Here is a 19,272-nt window from a genome sequence, read left to right as displayed (position 1 = left end):
AGAGCTGTACTTAAAGATCACCCCAAACAAGAATGTGCCTTCAATGCAAGTCATAAAACTGTATCAGTTACAAAAAGGAAATGAAACATATGGAATGATCATCACTTGTATTTTTTGCTCCTACCAAAGCTGATGGTAAACCTTCCCCCCAGGTCCTCCCACCCACAGCAGTTGACTTCAGTCAGAACAGGACCAATCCCATCATTCTCAGAAATGGCAAGTGTTGTTTGACCAGGCTTCAGCCAGAGGAGTAAAAAACTACATTCAGTGTCTGAAGATGCATCCTTTAGATTGGTATTTCTCTTCTTGAAAGGAAGTAGTTTCCACATAAGCAAGCAATGCCTCTGATTCTGCAGATTCTTAAATGCTTTATTCATTGTATTTTCATATAGTGACTTTTCACATGAAATAGGCTATGTTCAAAATAAGCAAATCATAAATGATTTATTGTTGGGAATTTCTCTCCAAAAACCTTAATAAGCTTGGGTGCTCCTCATATCTGTAGAGTAAATATAATGCTTTCCAACATAAATGTTAATGTCCCTTTGGAACATGGAAGATATTTAATTTTTTTCTATTAATATAAAGTTATGTTAGCCAAACAGGTAATTTTGAGTTCTTACTCTTTCAAGAGTTTGTGTTTGGGTAAAGGACCTGACAGCTTTGTTCTTTAATGAAATTATTTCATTTGTTCATTGTACATACTCCCGAACTGCAAGTTCTTTCAGGGTAAAAACCCGTACGGGATCTTTTTTTGCTTTCCATTCTTCCAGTTTTTCTTGCAAAGACAGAAAATCCTTGCCAAGTTCATATGCCAAAGTGATCATTGTTTCTAACAATGGAATATAATACCTGTGGCTGGTATGCACATGAAGGCGCGACAGAGCTTTTTCTCCATATTCAAAGGCACTTGCTGGGTTTTCCAGGTCCTTGTGGCACACCACGATAGCACAGAGAGTAGGGACAATTGAGACAGGGTTGCCTCTCGTCAGCCTTTCCTGCAGACCAATGACTTGTAAAAGGATTTCCAAAGCTTTGGTGTACTGGCCACCCCGCAGGCAACCATATGCTTCTTGAAGCTCTGGCCTTGTTAAAAAGTCAATAAATTTTTTTGATCTTCGGATATATTTCATGGAATATAGAAGTCTCAGGTAGTCTTTGAAGGCTAATTTTCTTTCGTTGATTATTTCTTCTGTGAAGTTACCTGTTAGAGTTTTTTTGGGAAAGGTCACATCTTCCATTTCTTCACTAAACTCCACCAGCAGATTTCTGTGCAGTTTCTCAAAATCTGAGTAACGCCGTTCAATTATAGACTTGTTGCTGTCAAAACTCCCTGTTTGCAAAATGATGATTTGATACATCTAAACAGAATAAAACAGAAAATAGCATGAGAAGGAGCATTCTAGCCCCAGTGCAGTCAGATTTTGTCTGTTATTGCTTTGAAACGACATTGTGCTTGTATAGTCCACCAGCTGAAAGCTTCCTGCACATTTTTATGTGTGTACTCTTGTCTACTCATATGGCTTACAGCAGTTCTGTTAAATTAGTTGTAGCCTGAGATTATGGTGCATGCTCAGTGTAGGCCTGATCTTTGAAATCTGCAGCCATCAAATTAATAATTCCCACCTCCTGCCGTTTTGGACTTTTGTCACCAGACTTAGCCTTAGCATGTAAATAAGTTGTAGATAAACAATACACTAGCAGATCCCATCCTGCAAGGTGCTGGGAATGGTGAACTAGCAGCAGACTGAAGCATGCAAAATCACTTACAAAGCATTTCTGTAGCTGTACTTTGTTTATAACAGCCATGGCTGCTGCAATCAATCATCTTCAGTGAACTGAATTGATTTCCCAGACTTAATGTTGAATGTAATCTATTTTACATTGGTTGTAATACTCAGAAATGTTGTTTGTATCAGACATTTCTAGGGATTTGGGGATGTTATTAATGCTGTGAAAGAAGAGGGAGTATTTGGCAGTAATATTTGGTGTGTGCAAAAGTAAGATGGAGCAACTCCAAAGCCTTTTTTCCCCTCTAAATCATTGTCCTGTTATTCAAACTTACTTGGCATATAAATAATGCAAAAAAAAAAAAAGGTGACATTTCTATAAAAATCTGTTTGCTATCCAAAATCCTTCACTAACAGCTAACAGCAACACTGTCCCACATTAACAGCACTCAAGAGTATGTCTTCCTCAGCTCTTCACTAGCCTCAAAATGACTATAATAAATATGGTATTAGAAAAATAGCTGCAAAATAAAATTGTGTGTTATGTGTTGTACAAATAGATTCTCTTCTAGTCCCAATCCAAGCATAATGATGTTGAGGAAGGGCCAAATCTGTCATGTGCGTAAACCAGTGGAGCTCCACTGAGGCCAGCTTAACTGCGTCACTGTACACCAGCTAAGGAGACAGACTGTTGACCTTGCTGGCTTTTGGACGATGACCATGTTCACATTCAACTTCACCCTGTTCCCACTGAATTATACAGGAACTGGAACAGTTCTACTCATGCCAGTTGTTTTCCTGGCTGCTGTTGAAGGGTGCAAACCAGTACTAGCACTAGTGTCTGTCTGATTATCTTCCTTGTTTTTCCTTAAAGAGAAATTCTCTCTTTTAATCTTCATAAATGATCTTTACAGGCGATCCTTGAAAGGTTTCTAAATTTGAGCTGACTTCTCTGATCCGTTTTCATTTGTAAGCACTGTGACATTTTCCTATACTTTGTCCCGCTCCCTGCTGAAAAGTGTATATATGCCTGATGCATATCCAAAACAATCATAAGAGCAATTTTTTAAGCTATCATTTTATAAAGGGCAGCTAAGTGAATAATTTACAAGTACATGCTTTTTCATTTGTGGAGTGTGCATGAAAAAGGGAAGAAATACCATTTAATTAGACTATCATTCAAATTGGCTAAATTTTGTTGTAATGTAAATCTTTTTGCCTAGGTGTGTAACTTATGACTAAGTTTAACTATTTGCATGTACACTGAATGATACTCTTGTTCTCATACATTTACACTAAAATAATTTTTAACTACTTAACAAGCTGGATACTATTGAGTGTATGCAAGAATGGCAGCATCTAAGTAGGTGTATATAGTATGCAACAAGATCTTAGGACAGTCTCCAGAATATTTACCTGCTTCAAATTCTACTGAGCTGCATCACCCAGTATCAGAAACACTAGTATGATTCTTAGTATTTTTTATCTACAGATCTCAGAGGCTGTTGCAAACAAGGAAAACATCCCTATCTGAATTTCACAGGAGTACTGAAAAAGACTTGCTCTAGATCAGTCCTCCTGAAGGCCAGGAGCAGAATCAGAAATAAAAACCAAGTCTCAGTGCTGTGAGTAAAGATACAGAAATCCGGCCTGTTATGTTGTTCCTGTCCCTCATCCTCATGTTTCACCTTAAAATATGACAGAAATATGCCGTCTAATGGAGCTTTAGGTAGGAAAGGGGAATGATCCCAAGCGATCTAGCTGGAGTATGTCTTAGACTGTCAACATCAAAGAATTCTGCAGTTGTGCTAACATAAATCTCTGATATGGAAGTTACACAAATGCAATGCAGCTGCTACAGCAGGCTAGCTCAGCGAAAATGTAACTATATTGATATTTTTATATTTGTGTGAATTTCCTTAATGTTGACAGGCGTCTGGGTGTTAAGGATACTCAAGCTACTAATTTACTTTTTATTTTTTACTTTATTTTTTACTTTTTACTTAATATCACTTTTCCACTGCTGCAGATTTTGTGAACTGATTGTCAGAGGGTTTTTTGGGGGGCAGATTCCACTAGCTCTGCCCATGTGAGAACAGGTTCTACTTGGTATGATCATGGCTTGCAAAACGTGGCCCTCAGTAAGGCTTTCATGTAGTGAGGCATGCTGTGTGCTGTGCAGACCCCTGTAGAGTGAATAAATATTAATTATCTTCTTACGCATTCGTTTCTTAGCTTACCACATATTTAGATAAGTTGTGCTCTACAATTCTGGTTGATGGGATTTCAAAAAGGAGTTTGACTTGTCTGCACTGGCGTTTTTCATTCCTCCAATACTCCTGAAGCTCCTTAGTGGTCATCGAAGAGTTAGGACTTAGGGATGCACTGGAATCTAAAAACAATGTATTTAGTATTTCAGATTAGAACCTTTGCATTTGGAAAGAAAACTCCTATGCATTTATTGTGAAAGGAGAGCCTAGAATTTCTGTTGCTGTAACAGCAAGACCTAAAGACTGATAAAATAAGTGATTTCACCACTAATAAAGACAGGTCCAGATTCTTTGAGGAAAGCTATTGTGGTCTGAAATTTTGGAAGACACCAAACTGGCTGCAGAATACGATGTTATAGAAAAAAACTGACAAGAAGTATTGTATGTCTAGGTTGTAACCTCAGGCACAGTCTGAGCAGGGGGTACGCTTCACCATCCCAGAAAGACCTCTAAGAAACGCTGACTCAGTCTTCTGAATCAGATGTTTCTCCAGGCTTCTTTGTTGCTAAAAGGAGGAGATAGGACAATGCAGCTGCAAATTGAGACATATATTCAAATACTGACCCTATTCAAATATTGGGTTTGTGCAGTAATAGGTGAAAGCTAAGAGAACATGAATACCCTAACCTTAAAGGAGAAACTCGGATAACCAGTTCAGCCGAAGGAGGAATTCTCACATCCTCTTTTTCTTCTGTAGCTGAACCAATGCCACAGTTCAGCTACAAATATTTTTATATATCTCTCCCCCCACAGTCACACACACACACAAACATATATACATGTGCATATATAAAAATGTAGGACAGCTGGTTGAAGAGTTTGCTTACAGGGGAATTTGATGTAGCTTTTCAAAAGGGTGATTTCTCTGTCTTTGAAATCTACTGACAATAGTTTTCATCAGGTGGCATGCAGGCTAGCAAAGTGGATAAAAGAAACGGAATATTTGTATTTCAGTGGGCACACCAGTCCCAACTTCCTATCAATAATGTCTCTGTCAATGCAGTCAGCTTAATTCAGTCAGCTTAAGTCAGTCTGCAATGTATCTAACATTCTGACAGTGGAGGTGAATGACCACAAATGAATGGGAAGATAACAGCATGATGCAGAAATAAAACTGCAAAGGCACCATAGTACTCTTTCAGTGGCCCCACTTTTACATGTTCTTAATCATTTGGCCATACAGTTTCAATTATCAAGGCCTTTGGGGTTTGGCTCAATCTCTACAAAGCATATATTTCCTAAGAGAGGTGGTGTTTATGATGTCTTTGCAAGCTGAAAATCTTGATGAAATTATATATATTTTGGATTATATATAACATTTAATTTAATAACAGATGACAGCAATCTTAGGCATAGTAAAAGTTCAATGCTGCCTCTTCATAAGGCATGTGAGAGACTACTGCTTGAGATTAGCTTCAATCCAGTTCTTGGTGTTGTTGCTAATACTGCCAAGAAGTTCAGATTTTGTGATGTACAGAAAGTGCACTCCCGAGACAGGCCATCTGATGATCACTGTTTTGGTCCCTGGTATGTAAATTAAATCTGGAATACATTTTAGGCACAAGGGATTTAAAAGGAAAACTCTTGCGTGTGTATATACACACCAGGAGGTGCATCTGTTTCACTATTGCTACATTGTTACTATGGGTTTAATCAAGGCTTATCTTCAGTGGAGTATAGCAGTGTAAATCTGGACTACTGCTACAATAAATAAAGCCAAGTTTTTTATAGAAAAGATTAATGGCATCAATAGCTACATGAAAAATAAAATAAAAGGATAGTATCAACCTTGCAGGTCATCTTTTTCTGGGTTTTCTTTTCTCACGTGATGTGAAATTTCACCTTTGGGTTGATTTTGTTCTTCATCAGTTGGACTTGTGGTAGAAAATGTAATCCCGCTTACAGCTTCCAACAGCTCCCTTTCTGCTATGCAGTGTGAGTCTTGGTCCATTGCCAGCTATCACTGAAAAATTACAAAAGATATAACATTTCTTAGTAGCATGCCTTTAGAGGATCCAGTCTGGTTATCTGTTTTATTGACTTACTCATTGTTCTCTGTGAACTTGCATGAGGGCAACTGTAGTTTCATAAAAACTAAAGTAATAAATAGAAATATCTACATAGCTATCAGTGGAGAACCATTCCTATTACCATCACCACTGAAAGTGTTTGGATACCTTTTTGGCAGATTAAAATCAAACGTGAAAATCATAAGAATTTATGTTGAATAAGATTAGGTGGGGAACTCCATTCTTATCTATAAGAATTTTGTCATAAACCTCAGTAGGGGCAGATTTTTTCTTTTTGTATTTTGCCCTCAAGCTTTCAAGTATAAGTTCAGATGAACTGAAATCTTGGAGATAATTAGTATAACTAGCAGCCTGGCTCTCTTACAATGCTAGAATTTACCATTCTCAGGACTCCAAAACTTGCCATCTGTTCTTAATCACAACCTGTAGGGCAAAATAGGGCAATATCTAAAATAGTATAATACTTTTGACATATTTCACAGTTTCAAGTCCCCTCCAGAGACTTGTCTCTGTACTGTGAGAACAAAATAACTGAATCTGACAATGACCAGGTAGAAGCCGAACTGAGTTTTCTAATTATTATACAGAAGTATTCTGCCTTTACTTGTCCTTTTAACATATATACTGTACTTGTAGTAGATCTGTATGCCTGTTCTGCTAGGACAACTATTTTACCACATACTGATAAAATGCCTAACACAATATACTCCTACTCCATAGACCAGATTGGCCATTCTGCTGCATAAATGTCTCCCCAGGATATTTTTTTTTAAAAAAAACTATCTGCTACATCATTGTGTTATACTAGCAGTTGAAAAAGTTCTAAGAGCATCCTAACAGCTTTGCCAGGGTGCTGTGTTCTGTTAGTTAGCATGAGTGAAGTGTTGCTCACAATTCACCCAACAGGTGAAAATCAAGTAACATAAAAAGCTACTTTTAAAAAACCCCAAGTTTCCCTGCTACAAATGCAAAAATAATGCCCAAGCAGTAGTTATTAAGTAATGAGAGTGTTTAGAACAGGGATGTTACTACATACCCTTTTGCCTCCACTTGCCTAGCACACAGTTATGCAATGTTATACAGAGGTGAGTAAACTCCCGCAGCAGACCTATTGATTTCTGGCAAACTGTGAGGCTATGAAATGAAAAGCAATTACTTTCCCCACTGGAAATAATAGAAGTGCCAACCACTTTCCTCTGACAGAAACCCTTCCTTTGCCTGTGTCCTGGTTTTGGCTGGGATAGAGTTAATTTGCTTCCTAGTAGCAGGCATAGTGCTGTGTTTTGGATTTAGGATGAGAATAATGTCAATAACACACTGATGGTTTAATTGTTGCTAAGTACTGCTTATGCTAGTCAAGGACTTTTCAGCTCCCCATGCTCTGCCAGGTGCACAAGAAGCTGGGAGGGGGCACAGCCAGGACAGCTGACCCAAACTGACCAAAGGGCTATTCCATACCATATGACGTCATGCTCAGTATAGAAACTGGGGGGGGGGGGGCGGAGTGGGGGGGGGGGGGGGGCAGCGATCACTGCTCAGGGCCTGGCTGGGCATCAGTCAGCAGGTGATGAGCAACTGCATTGTGCATCACTTGTTTTGCATACTCTATTTATTATTTTTATTTTATTTTATTTTATTTTATTTTATTTTATTTTATTTTATTTTATTTTATTTTATTTTATTTTCCTCTGCTGTCCTATTAAACTGCCTTTATCTCAACCCATGGGTTTTACTTTTTTTCCCCTGATTCTCTCCCCCATCCCACGGCAGGGGGAGGGTGAGCGAGAGGCTGTGTGGTGGTTAGTTGCCAACCAGGATTAAACCACGACAGCCTGGCTTGGATAAGCAAGTACATACACGTTGTCATCCTCCTTAACAAAAGCATCATGAAAGCCCTTATTTTTGGACTTCAGACTAGGAGGTGAAAGTTCTCACTGTTTTTCCAGTCCTCCTTAACATCTGCTTTTTGAGCATGGAGAGTAGGCACCTAGTTATTGTCTAACTGCTCAGTCCTTCAAAAATCATGACAGTTTATCCCAAGAGCATAAACTTGCAAATATTTGTTTTTAATGTAAAGATCATCTCAAATGTATTAGACTAAATGAGAAATCTGAAAATGGCCGAACAAATTTAAATGACAACTTTTTTGTTGGTTGTGAGTTGGTATAACCTTATAAGCAAAATTGTATTTATATTCAAGATATATACCTTTATATATATGTATAACTTTATATACATAAAAGATGTGTATATATGTGTGTATATATATAAAAATACCACTTTAAAACAGGGTTTACCAGAGAAACACAACACACTTGTAAACAGAAGAATGCAGAAGTGAATGTTATGATATACGCCTTCTGCCTTGAATAGATCTGCCTTGAAAACTGTCTGTACTTCATATAAACAGTTTCATTTTCACAGCTAAAAATCATTGTAAGCTCTTTTAACTAAGCTACTATTGATTTTTACATATGAATAAAATCCAAAGCAATACTAAAAACCTGTACTGAATGACACAATTTTACTTCGAACAGAGACTCATCCTGTTTTGTTCCAGGGTGAATGCCACTCCAACTGCTTCACTGAGTTGTAACACGAGAAACCGAAGTGCACAGAATGCTCACCTGGAAACTGCTGAAGAGCTTTTAGTCGTGGTGCACGTGTAGTCTGCACGAAGGCATGAAAAGCCTGCTGCGCATTTTCAAAACGCAGAGAAACGCGTCTGTGTTTTCTTCTAACAGGCACATTCTGCGTTTTATAAAAAGGAAGGAAGAAGCCTTGATTAAATCAGACTTCCTCGCCCAATTGGCTGACGGGTTCAGCGCTGACTGGTTACGCATGAAATTTCCTATCTGCCTCGAACAGCCCTTGTGCTGTCTGCAGGCGAGGCACGGCCTGTTGGCCGCAGCGCGGCTCCAGCGGCAAGGGCAGCTTTGCAAACCCCACCGTCAGGATTACACCAACACGAAGCCTGGCAGAGGAAAGAGTTCAAGAGTAAATACAATTACAAAATCAATGAAAACTCTGCATGGATTTCTGAAACCAGAAAGACACACGTAGCAAAAGAGAGATTAGGGACAAAGAGCCAAGTATGTAAATGTACTTATGTGGAAAAATATGCCCCTTGGGACATCTTTAAAATACAGACTTAACATCCAGTTCAGAAAAGAAAATGCAGATGATACCACAATAAATAGCCTCACTCTATGTAAACTTGCACTTGTGACAGAAATCCTGACTCCGCGCAGCGCTTAAACATATGATGCATTTCAAGTATCTGCTTAATTAAAGTTCAAAAAGGAGCATTATCATATCTGACATGACTACTAAACTTGGAACGGGCTTATGTGTGTGTGCCTAAAATTAATCCTGTGCTTAAATTCTTTGTTGAACTGAGGACAAAGTGAGTAAGAATGATGCATTAATCCACATGTCCTGTGGCCCAGATGCTTCCTTTTGCAGTTCACTTCACTTTGGAAGTTTGCTTTAAAGCATCAGGATAGCTATTTCTGGGTAAATAATATGGATGCTATCTTTTTTTAGTAATGTAAGTTTCCCCATTGCCAAAGCTCACTCACAGAAAAACCAAGCGATTTTAATGCAGCACAAATGTGGGAGGCAAACATCCAAAGGACCACATGGATCCTGCCCCACACATTCCTTTAGAACAAACAATTTAAAATAATGTAAAACCAGGGCCATAAACTGGCGATGCTTCTCTTCTGCTTTATTTGCAACACAAAACAATGCCAACTTTAACTTGGACTCAGTCTAAATGTAGAAGTTTTGCCAAAATAGCTGTCAGAATGATGAAAAATCACTCCCATGCAGCTACAGCCATACTGGCAAAAGCCCTAGTGTAGATGCCGTTATATTGGCAGAGTCTTTAGCCAGTTTAGCATGTTCCATGCGGAAAATGATTTAAGTTACACCAGAAAAGAAATCTGTGCTTGCCAATACAGCTCTAAGGTGTAGCTATACCAGCCAACCCTTTTAAGTGTAGACAAGGCATGGGTTTCTGGCTCAAGTCTCATTCCTTTAAAGTTAGATTTATGGGTTTGGTTACAATTGTGAGCAAAAACCAAGGGGGATTTCAGTGCATTTCACTCACGCTGACAGTTCACAGATGTATCTAAGCTTTGAATTCTGAATCTGTTAATTTATGTGTTGCCAAAAAGCAATGTATTATTTTGTGATGCTTAGTGCTATTGTCCTGCTCTTGATAAATCTAAAAGAAAAGAGGAAAGTATATTTTTCAGTATATTAAGTATGACCTCTACTTTCAATTATTTCAGAATAAGTAAGTCCTAGTCAAATTAACCTGGATGATGAAAAAAACCTGAAACCTGTTATTATGAGCATGGCTGACTGATATGAAATAATTTACAAATCAAGGGTGTTCTGCAAGAATTCTGCCTGCCTCACTAGAGCCAGCTGTTATGGTCACAGCCGGTTCCTGAGCGGGTTCCTTGTGTCCAGGTGCCGTGACACCCACAGTGGTTTAGCAGGCTGCTCCTCCTCATCCTGCTCCCATGAGGTTGGCTTTGGTCCAGACAGCCCCTGGCCCTTCCCCGGGACCCAGTGTTGTTAGTCTGGCAGCATCTTACTTTCCTAAATGTCTACTCGATTAGCACATTCAAAAAATAGTCTACAGTATACAGCGATGTTTGCTAGCAGAATGCATAACTAGTATCTTTCTTTTTATAGTCTCAGTTCTACTTCCAACAGTCAAATACTGTGTAAAGGGTTAAGCAGTGGAAAAGGGGAATTTTCACAATGGCAGCATACCATTCTGAGAGATGGGCAAGTGCAGCAAGTGCACTTACACCACCAATTTATCTGACTATTCATAAAACTGCGGTAAAAGCATGTTCTGTCGTAGTCAGTGATGGAAAGCGGATCTTCATGCACTGGCTCACTCAGAGTTTGTGTTCTGTGAAAGCACTGACTTTGTCTGGCATACATAAAGAGCACAGTGTTAAAATGCATCTACCAAGGGATATGGAAAAAGAGTGCTGTGCCATAACACAGGAGTGAGACAAGGTTAAAATCATAACAGTGCAGTACATAAAAGTGGTTGTCATAGGAGTTAGGTCCTCCATACCAATTTAAGATGAAAGGACTCATTTTAGGAAGATTAAGCTGAAAGTTTATTTCTAAAATTTGGTAACCAGCCTCCCAATGAGCTCGCCTTGCAATGCCATGTTAAGGATGCCTGTATTGAAAGACCATGTTTGTCCTTTTGATAGTTAAAGAACCAGAAGGGACTGCTGCAATAGTGTAAAACATCCTGCCTTGACTTACACCCTGATTTGGGCAGTTTACATTTTCCCAATCAGATAGAATACATAAACCCAGAGAGACACAGTATTTAACCATAGAATACAAAGCTGGTATCAGCTTGAAAAATTGCGAGATAAACCAATGTTATATACAAACTGCAGTTTACTGCCAGATTTTATTGGCATTTTATTATAGGCGCAGCAAGGTCTTATTCTTGTTAAAGAATGTGGCTGTAATATCCCTATTACAAAATACTCTTCAGCTTCTGTCCTAAGAAATACAGCTTCAGGCGACTTCATAGTCTGCGCTGCTTTTCCTTCTCAGGCCCCAAACTATGTAACTAAACCTTATTTATTTTACCAAATCATTCATTAGAACTGTAGATAATGAGAAAAAACAAGAGGAGGCAGAAATACCCAAGATATTTATCCAAGTATCCTTTTATCACATAACTAATATTTAAAAAGTGCTGTAATGTTGTCTTTGATGCTTCTACAAGAACCTTTCCTCTCTTTTTTTTAATGCAGCTGGATAAATACCTACCATTTCCATGTCTGAAGTAGCAGAAAAATTCAGCTGTTCTGCATGAATATTCTGCACTTCTGGGGTGATGCTGTGATAAATAAATACCATACTCCTATCCTGCCACAGCACAAAATTCTGTTCTATGCTAATTATATAATGTTTAATTGTATAGTGTTGTGTCATTTGAAAGTGGAATTTGTTTACCATACTTCATTATTACAAAACATCTCTTTTAACAAGAGTGTGGTTTAAAGAAATACTTTGCCATTTGATGCAAATACCTCGTGCTGGTGTTACTGACAGGGTTTTCAACATGAAAGAAATGTAACAGGCCCATTTTACACTGCCAAAGTCCTGTTATCACTTTACAACTCCTTTATACTTCTAAAGGAGTATGAAGGAGCTTTAGAGTAAACAACAGTCTTGGCCTGCCTTTCATCTGTGGTCTGTCAGTGACACAGAGCTGTAATGCAAGCCCAGTGGGTCAATAGGATATTAACTTGAGTTCAATTTCACAAGCACTATTCTGTCTGTAGAATGACAGACTTTCTAAATGGTCTATGTTTGCCATTTTTCCTGCTGAAATCATAGAGGGTTAAGTACATAATTACATGAACTAGAGAAATATTTTTAAATATTTATTTTTGAGTTACTAGGTATACCACATGTAGTCATTCCTATCTAGTATTTTGGTATTTTATTCTTACAATGTGTCTGTCCCCTTTTCTTCTCTCATATAATTATGGTGTATTTAGGCTAATACTTACAGTCACATTCCATGTGTAATTTATTTATACCAAAATGTAAACATAATGAAATTTGGGATAACAGGATTTATAGCAGACATGCTAATGCATTTTGTAGTAGCATAAAAGGCAGCTCTACAAATGGAGGAAACTGCAGCTGCTGTGTATAGATAGCCACCTTGAGGATTAGCAGAGCATAACTTGGGTTTACCGTGTGCCCTTCTGCAAAATGAAGAAATGTAATGCATAAATATTAGTATCTTTTCACTACTATTTATTCTTTAAAAATTAAATATGACTTTAAAATGTAATTTTGCTCTTAAGCGACTAAACAAAATGATTAGTGTGAGCATTCATTCCATAGTAGATGGAATCTCATCATTTCCTCAGGAGTTTCTAATAAACACCTGCTGGTTTCTGACACTCTGACTGTGTCCTTTCCATCTTGCACAAAGCCACACTAACAAGAGCCTGGGTCATGCCTTCCCAAATGCCATGGCAGTGACCGACATCGCTTCGGAGCTCAGAAGTGGGTACTCCAGCCCTGATCCGGGGCTACATTGGATCCGCTTACCAACTGTCTCTCTAGGTTCATGGAGATCTACAGGGAACAGGATTAACTGGAACAGCCTTTACCTTAGCTAATGTTGAACTGCACATGTCACTAAATTACATAAAAACGTGTATTAAAGGAACGTTAAAGATGCTAAGAAACTAGGAAAGCGTTTATTTGTATGTCAACATTATTGTAACCACCTTAGGTACGTGGTCATATCCTATTTTTTTCAAAGTCCATTTCTAGCAGTACAACATTTCAGAAGTGCTTTTAAACCAAAATTTAAAGCACCAGTTTAGAATAGGATGTGACTAAAAAAAACTCTAAAAATAAATGTTGTCTCCTGGAAATGCTGAACATGTGAATAGAGCCTTTAAACATAACCATCCTGTTGAGCAACCCTTTTCTATTCCGGAGTTCATTCTCTCATTCATTATTTAAGCAGAGCTCACTATATATAAACCCCACTGATGCTAACTGGATAAAATAGAACAGCGTTCAGATGACAGTCGCATTCAAAAGTAGGTCAGTTAAAGAGGAGCAACATTTGGCTTTTATTAAATCGAATATTCAGTGGCATTACTTACATTTCTTGAGAGTAAAAGTACTTCAGAACTGGCTATTGAAGCCAGATCAAGTCTGACATTCCTGAACAGCCCCTAGGTAACCCTACACCCGCGTGCTTCACGAGGGATACTTGAAATTACGGCCCCCGAGGTCACCAAGCGTTGAAAGCGCCGTACACTGGGGAGACAGCACGTTGCGCAAAGGCACTGCAAAAGTCACTCCTGCCAACCACGAAAGGCCAATTAAATTCACTTAGCAGTTTTTAACTCGGAGGGGGGTTTGATTGCAGGCTGGGCTGCTGTAAGGTCCTGAGAAGTCTCGTTTTTTTCCGTCCCCACGTGTTGCGGTCGCAGGGCCGCCGGCTTGCCGGGCGAAGGCAGCACCACACGGCAGCCGGGGAGGCCGGCACTCGCCGCCTGACGCCTGCCAGCCGCGCCGCGGAGCCGGAGCGAGCCACGGCCTCGGCTCAGCCGGCCCGAGCGCTGAACCGCCACCGAGCGCCCCGCCCCGGCAGGCGGGCCCGAGGCCGCGCTTCGCCGCGGGCCAACAGGCGGGACCCGCCGCCCGCCGGGGCGAGAGACGCCCGCTCAGGCCACGGAGCTGGGCGCAGGCGTGCGCCCTTTCCAGAGGCTGCTGGAGAGAACCGGCCCGGCCCTCGGGCAGCCAAGCCCCCGGCAGCCGCGGGCCCTGCGGGACGCGGTGTCCGGGGCGCAGCGCCCGCACCTGCGGCCGCTCCCGCCCAGCCTCTGGCCGCCGCTCGGGCCCGCTGGCGCTGCCTCCGCCGCCAATGGGGGCGCGCGCGCGCGCCCCATCAAATCAGCCCCGCCGTAGCTTCCGACGTCCCGCCTTCGCGCTCTGGACTGCCAATCAGCGCCCTCCAGGGGGAGCGTTCCGCCAACCGCCTCTTTCTGACCTCCCCGCCCCCTCCTCTGCGGCTCATACAATCTTGATGGAGTGGAAACCCCCGAATCATCTCGTCACCTGGCGGCGCTCTTCGCCAATAGCGCTACGAAGCGGTGGCGCCGGCGCGCTGGGATTGGGTGTGAGAGAGGCCGGGGGATGAGGGGGCGGGTCTGCTGGGTCAGCAGGGAGCGTTTCGCCGGCCAGAGCGTTGGGCTGCTGTGACGACGATGGGGGAGCGGGGAGCGGGCTGGGTCGCTGCGCCGGGCGCCGCGGGGCTGTGAGCCGGCGCCGGGAAGGCCCCGCGGGCGGGCGGGGCGCCGAGGCCCGGGGCTGGGGATGAAGAGGTGAGCGAGCGAGGGGTGAGGGGCCGCGGGGGCTGGGCGCTGCCGCGGGACGCTGCTCGGCGCCGTCAGGTGGAGGTGAGGCGGCTGCGGGCGCGGCCCAGCCCCACCGCCCCAAGCCGCTCTCCCCGGCCGTTTCCATGGCCGCCGGCCCCGCGCTGGAGGCGCGTCGGTCGCTGCGGGCCAGGCCGCCCCTGCGGCGGTGGGGCCGCGGCGCGGTGGCTGAGCGGCGGCGGGGCGAGGCCCAGTGGCGGGGCCGGGCCGGGCCGGGCTGGCTCGGGGGTGGTGGTAGCTCCCGTCAGGGCTGTGCGGGGGCGCCCAGCTTGGGCCCTGCTCTGCGTTTCCGATAGCTCAGTGTTAAGCCCTCGGCAGCCCGTTGCTCCGACTTAAAAGGAGTTTCGGGGCTTTCCTTCCCTGTCCTGCTCATAACCGCCCAGCGAGGAGGGGAAATTCGCAGAATTGGGGGAGGGGGGGAGAATAGTTGTTCTCAAAAACTTAGCCTTGCATCGAGCCCTGTGACTTGCAAGTACATTATGTGTCGCATCTTACCTTGCTAGGCAATAAACAGATACTCGGTTTCTCTGTTAAACACTCCGTTACTGAACAAAGTTAAATATGATTTGGTTTTCATTTCAAAATCTGAACATATGCATTTCATTTCATTGAGAGAACTTGCATGTCATATTGACAGAAGGGTTGTCTGCAGAACAGTGTATTGGTGCATGCTTGCCCAATCTAGTAATGCCAGAGTATTCTGATAGTTTCTAATGATTTTTGTTCTTCCTCTAAAGTAGACTATTTGTATCAAATTTATAACACCTAACAAAATTTAGTGGAGTTTTTCAGCTGCGTTTTCTTTTAGAAATCATGTTGCCAGTATGAACTTAATTGTATCAGACAATATTTCAACCGCTATTTTGAAGAAACAATTTCTATTCTTGTATTGCAGTCATGTAATTCTGTGTATGTTGAGCTGCAACCAAATTTACTTGCTCCTAGTTTTAACCTTCCCTTGGAAATGGTTTTTGGATTGTTGAAGAACATAACTTTGCATCTCAGCTGTTTAAAACTTGGTATTTAAAGTGAAGGTTCTGTAAGAGACTGTACAATTTATTTTAGCCTCTTCATTTTGTACTCCGAATCAGACCTACAGACTTGTGTGTTCGTGGTGAAACCTGATAGCAGATTCAAACATCTCTACATAGTTCATCTAAGGCTACTGCAGGGTAGAAACAAAGTTCTCATATTTCAGAGTAAACTGTTTTTATGATGAGATGTCTCTAGTGACAACAGTGACTCAAGACAGGGGAAAAAAAAAAAGGAAGTTAGGGAAGCTTTGAAGTTAGGTAGCTTAATATGGCCTACCTCTGGCTTTTTTTTTTTTTAATACTTTTTTTTCCCCGAAGTATGTAGTGTTGGAGTCATAACTGTGTTTTGCCTGTTGCTTCCCCACATCCGTTGAGCATGAAAATAATTCAGGTAGTAGGTAGAGCAGAAGAACACAATTGAACAGGCTCTGACACTTAAATATCCATGGTGATGGTGAAGCGCTCTGTGGTCTGCACAAAGTTTTACAGTTGCTGGTATGTTGTGCAGTGTAGTGATGACTCATTGCTAAGCATAATTTGTTTGGTTCCCAAGTTAATTCATACTGAGGTCTAATAGTTTCTTCTGGTCTTAGTCCTATATGTGTGTGCTGTTTGTTCAGCAAGTATACTTTACTCACAGAATAATAAATTCCGTGGAAAATGGCTCTAAATGGTTGTAAAAAAAAAGTCTTAAAATCAGTGGTTTACGTACATGTATTTCTGATATATGGCTGGAACTTAACATCCTTTTTAGCAAGCTTTTCCGTGCTGTTAAAATACTAATTTATAATTTTTATTATTCTAAAAGAAGGGGATTTGGTTTTTAGAGCTGTATATTTTCTTTGGTAGTGGACAGTGGTGGTAGATAAGTGTTTAAAGGAAGGCATTTTATATAGTGATAATGAACTTTTTCATAATGGAAAACCTTTTGGTACTGTATTCAATGGCTTAATAACATCTCTGCAGATGACTAGAACTTTGAAAGACTGACCATGCACCATGTAAAGTTATCATATAATCTAAATGCAGCTGTTAACATGTTTTAACTGAATTCTTTACTACTAAATGTGAAGATTATGTAATATTGCATAATGGACCTGCAAGCAGGGTATACTTATTAAAAATAGATATGATAATATTTTTAATAAAAATTAAAAATTACCTTCTTTAAGATCTTGAACAGATTTCTGTTAATATATTGTTTTCATATATATGTATTAAAATTAATTATTTCTAAAAGTGAAATAAGAAAGGTCATGATTCCTGTAATGTCAGAGATACTTGTTTGCAGTGTATTGGGGGTTGATTAACTTTGTGGAATGGCTCGCAAAAAGGAAAGTTAAGTAAGTGCATCAGCCTTTGAAAGTTGAGAACATAAAATGGAACTATGAAGAACCAGACGGTATCTATTTTTTTCCCCAGTGTCTGGAAAAAGTAAGGGGAGGGAACTAGACAGAACTTGGATAGAACTCTGTTTTAATATCTGAGTAGACTTATAAAAACTAATGGTTGTTTAATCGTGTTTCCTTTGGGTGGAAGATCCTGTTGTGTTCTTCATCAATTCCTGTATAAAAAATTACTATTTCAATCCGATACTGCTAATCAGACTTTTTTGTTTATCATCAACATTAAAGCCCATTTACATGTGTCAAATGAAAATGAAGAAAAATACTTTTTAACTTGAAAACAGATTAACAGTCTACTAGACTTCATCTCAGTGACGTCTGAAGCTGTCCAGAATCTGTCCCTCAGATGATAATTACTTTGTAGATGGAAACACTTTAAACTGCATAATTCCTGTGAGCTGCTGCAGCAGCAGTGTCAAAGTGTGATGATGACATTAACACCCATGTGTAACATCTGTGAAGATGAGGATGCTCTGTTCAGTTTGAATGGCTGTATGGTACAAGAGCCTCAGTAGGAGGCTCAGCAAGTCAGCACAGAAATGTGTGAGTTCCTAGTGAATGAAAGATGCTACTTTGCATAAATTGCAGGTCCTCTGTGGTTGTTATTACTTTTCTTTGGGGGAAAGAATTTTGTTAAATACTCTTTTTGTTTAAAAACAGATGATGAAAATAATTACAGTAGTACTGGATTCCATTGCTTTCTGATAGCTTTGGAAGCTGGGATCAAACAAAAGTAGGAGAGTTCATCCACCCGCCTAGTGAATGAAGGAAAGGCTGTGGATGTCATCTGCTTGAACTTCAGTAAAGCCTTTGACACCGTCTCCCACAGCATTCTCCTAAATAAGCTGGTGGCTCATGGCTTGGACGGGCGTACTCTTTGCTGGGTAAAAAACTGGCTGGGAGGCCGAGCCCAGAGAGTTGTGGTGAATGGAGTTAAATCCAGTTGGTGGACGGTCACGAGCTGTGTTCCCCAGGGCTCAGTTTTGGGGCCAGTCTTGTTTAATATCTTTATCAACGATCTGGATGAGGGGATTGAGTGCGCCCTCAGTAAGTTTGCAGATGACACCAAACTGGGTGGGAGTGTTGATCTGCTCGAGGGTAGGATGGCCCTGCAGAGGGATCTGGACAGACTGGATCGATGGGCTGAGGCCAACTGTATGAGATTCAACAAGGCCAAGTGCCGGGTCCTGCACTTCGGGCACAACAACCCCATGCAACACTACAGGCTTGGGGTAGAGAGGCTGGAAAGCTGCCTGGCTGAAAAGGACCTGGGGGTGTTGGTCGACAGCTGGCTGAACATGAGCCAGCAGTGTGCCCAGGTGGCCACGAAGGCCAACAGCATCCTGGCTTGTATCAGGAATAGTGTGGCCAGCAGGAGCAGGGAGGTGATTGTCGCCCTGTACTTGGCGCTGGTGAGGCTGCACCTGGAATACTGTGTCCAGTTTTGGGCCCCTCAGTACAAGAAAGACATTGAGGTGCTGGAGCGTGTTCAGAGAAGGGCAGCAAAGCTGGTGAAGGGTCTGGAGCACAGGCCTTATGAGGAGCGGCTGAGGGAACTGGGGTTGTTCAGCCTGGAGAAGAGGAGGCTGAGGGGAGACCTTATCGCTCTCTACAACTCCCTGAAAGGAGGTTGTAGAGAGGTGGGTGTTGGTCTCTTCTCCCAAGTAGTTAGCAATAGGACAAGAGGAAATGGGCTCAAGCTGCGCCAGGGGAGGTTTAGGTTGGGTATTAGGAAAAATTTCTTCATGGAAAGAGTGGTCAAGCATTGGAACAGGCTGCCCAGAGAGGTGGTGGAGTCACCATCCCTGGAAATGTTCAGAAAAA

General features: G+C 41.5%; 1 protein-coding gene across 1 annotated transcript; it reads right to left on the bottom strand.

Annotated features, from left to right (window-relative positions):
- Positions 1-20: 20 nt before the first annotated feature.
- Positions 21-8,815, bottom strand: SNX20 (sorting nexin 20). Its single transcript, XM_075715292.1, has 4 exons — positions 8,658-8,815; positions 5,789-5,963; positions 3,971-4,122; positions 21-1,361 (listed from the first exon to the last, which is right to left on the bottom strand). Exons 2-4 carry the CDS (start codon positions 5,949-5,951, stop codon positions 693-695), a joined length of 984 nt encoding a protein of 327 aa, XP_075571407.1. The 5' UTR covers positions 5,952-5,963; positions 8,658-8,815; the 3' UTR covers positions 21-692.
- Between the last annotated feature and the right edge of the window lie 10,457 nt (positions 8,816-19,272).

The sequence above is a fragment of the Pelecanus crispus genome, chromosome 8 (genome assembly GCF_030463565.1).
Source record: "Pelecanus crispus isolate bPelCri1 chromosome 8, bPelCri1.pri, whole genome shotgun sequence".
Lineage (NCBI taxonomy): Eukaryota > Metazoa > Chordata > Aves > Pelecaniformes > Pelecanidae > Pelecanus > Pelecanus crispus.
Note: the sequence above shows the minus strand (reverse complement) of the source record. Positions and strands in the feature narration are given on the sequence as shown.

What these genes read in the sequence shown, in the direction of transcription:
- SNX20 (XM_075715292.1), bottom strand. Translation starts at nt 5,951, where the DNA reads ATGGACCAAGACTCACACTGCATAGCAGAAAGGGAGCTGTTGGAAGCT. An exon ending in AGAAAAAGATGACCTGCAAG is followed by an intron (nt 4,123 to 5,788) that starts GTTGATACTATC and finishes CATTGTTTTTAG; the next exon opens with ATTCCAGTGCATCCCTAAGT. An exon ending in ACAACTTATCTAAATATGTG is followed by an intron (nt 1,362 to 3,970) that starts GTAAGCTAAGAA and finishes TATTCTGTTTAG; the next exon opens with ATGTATCAAATCATCATTTT.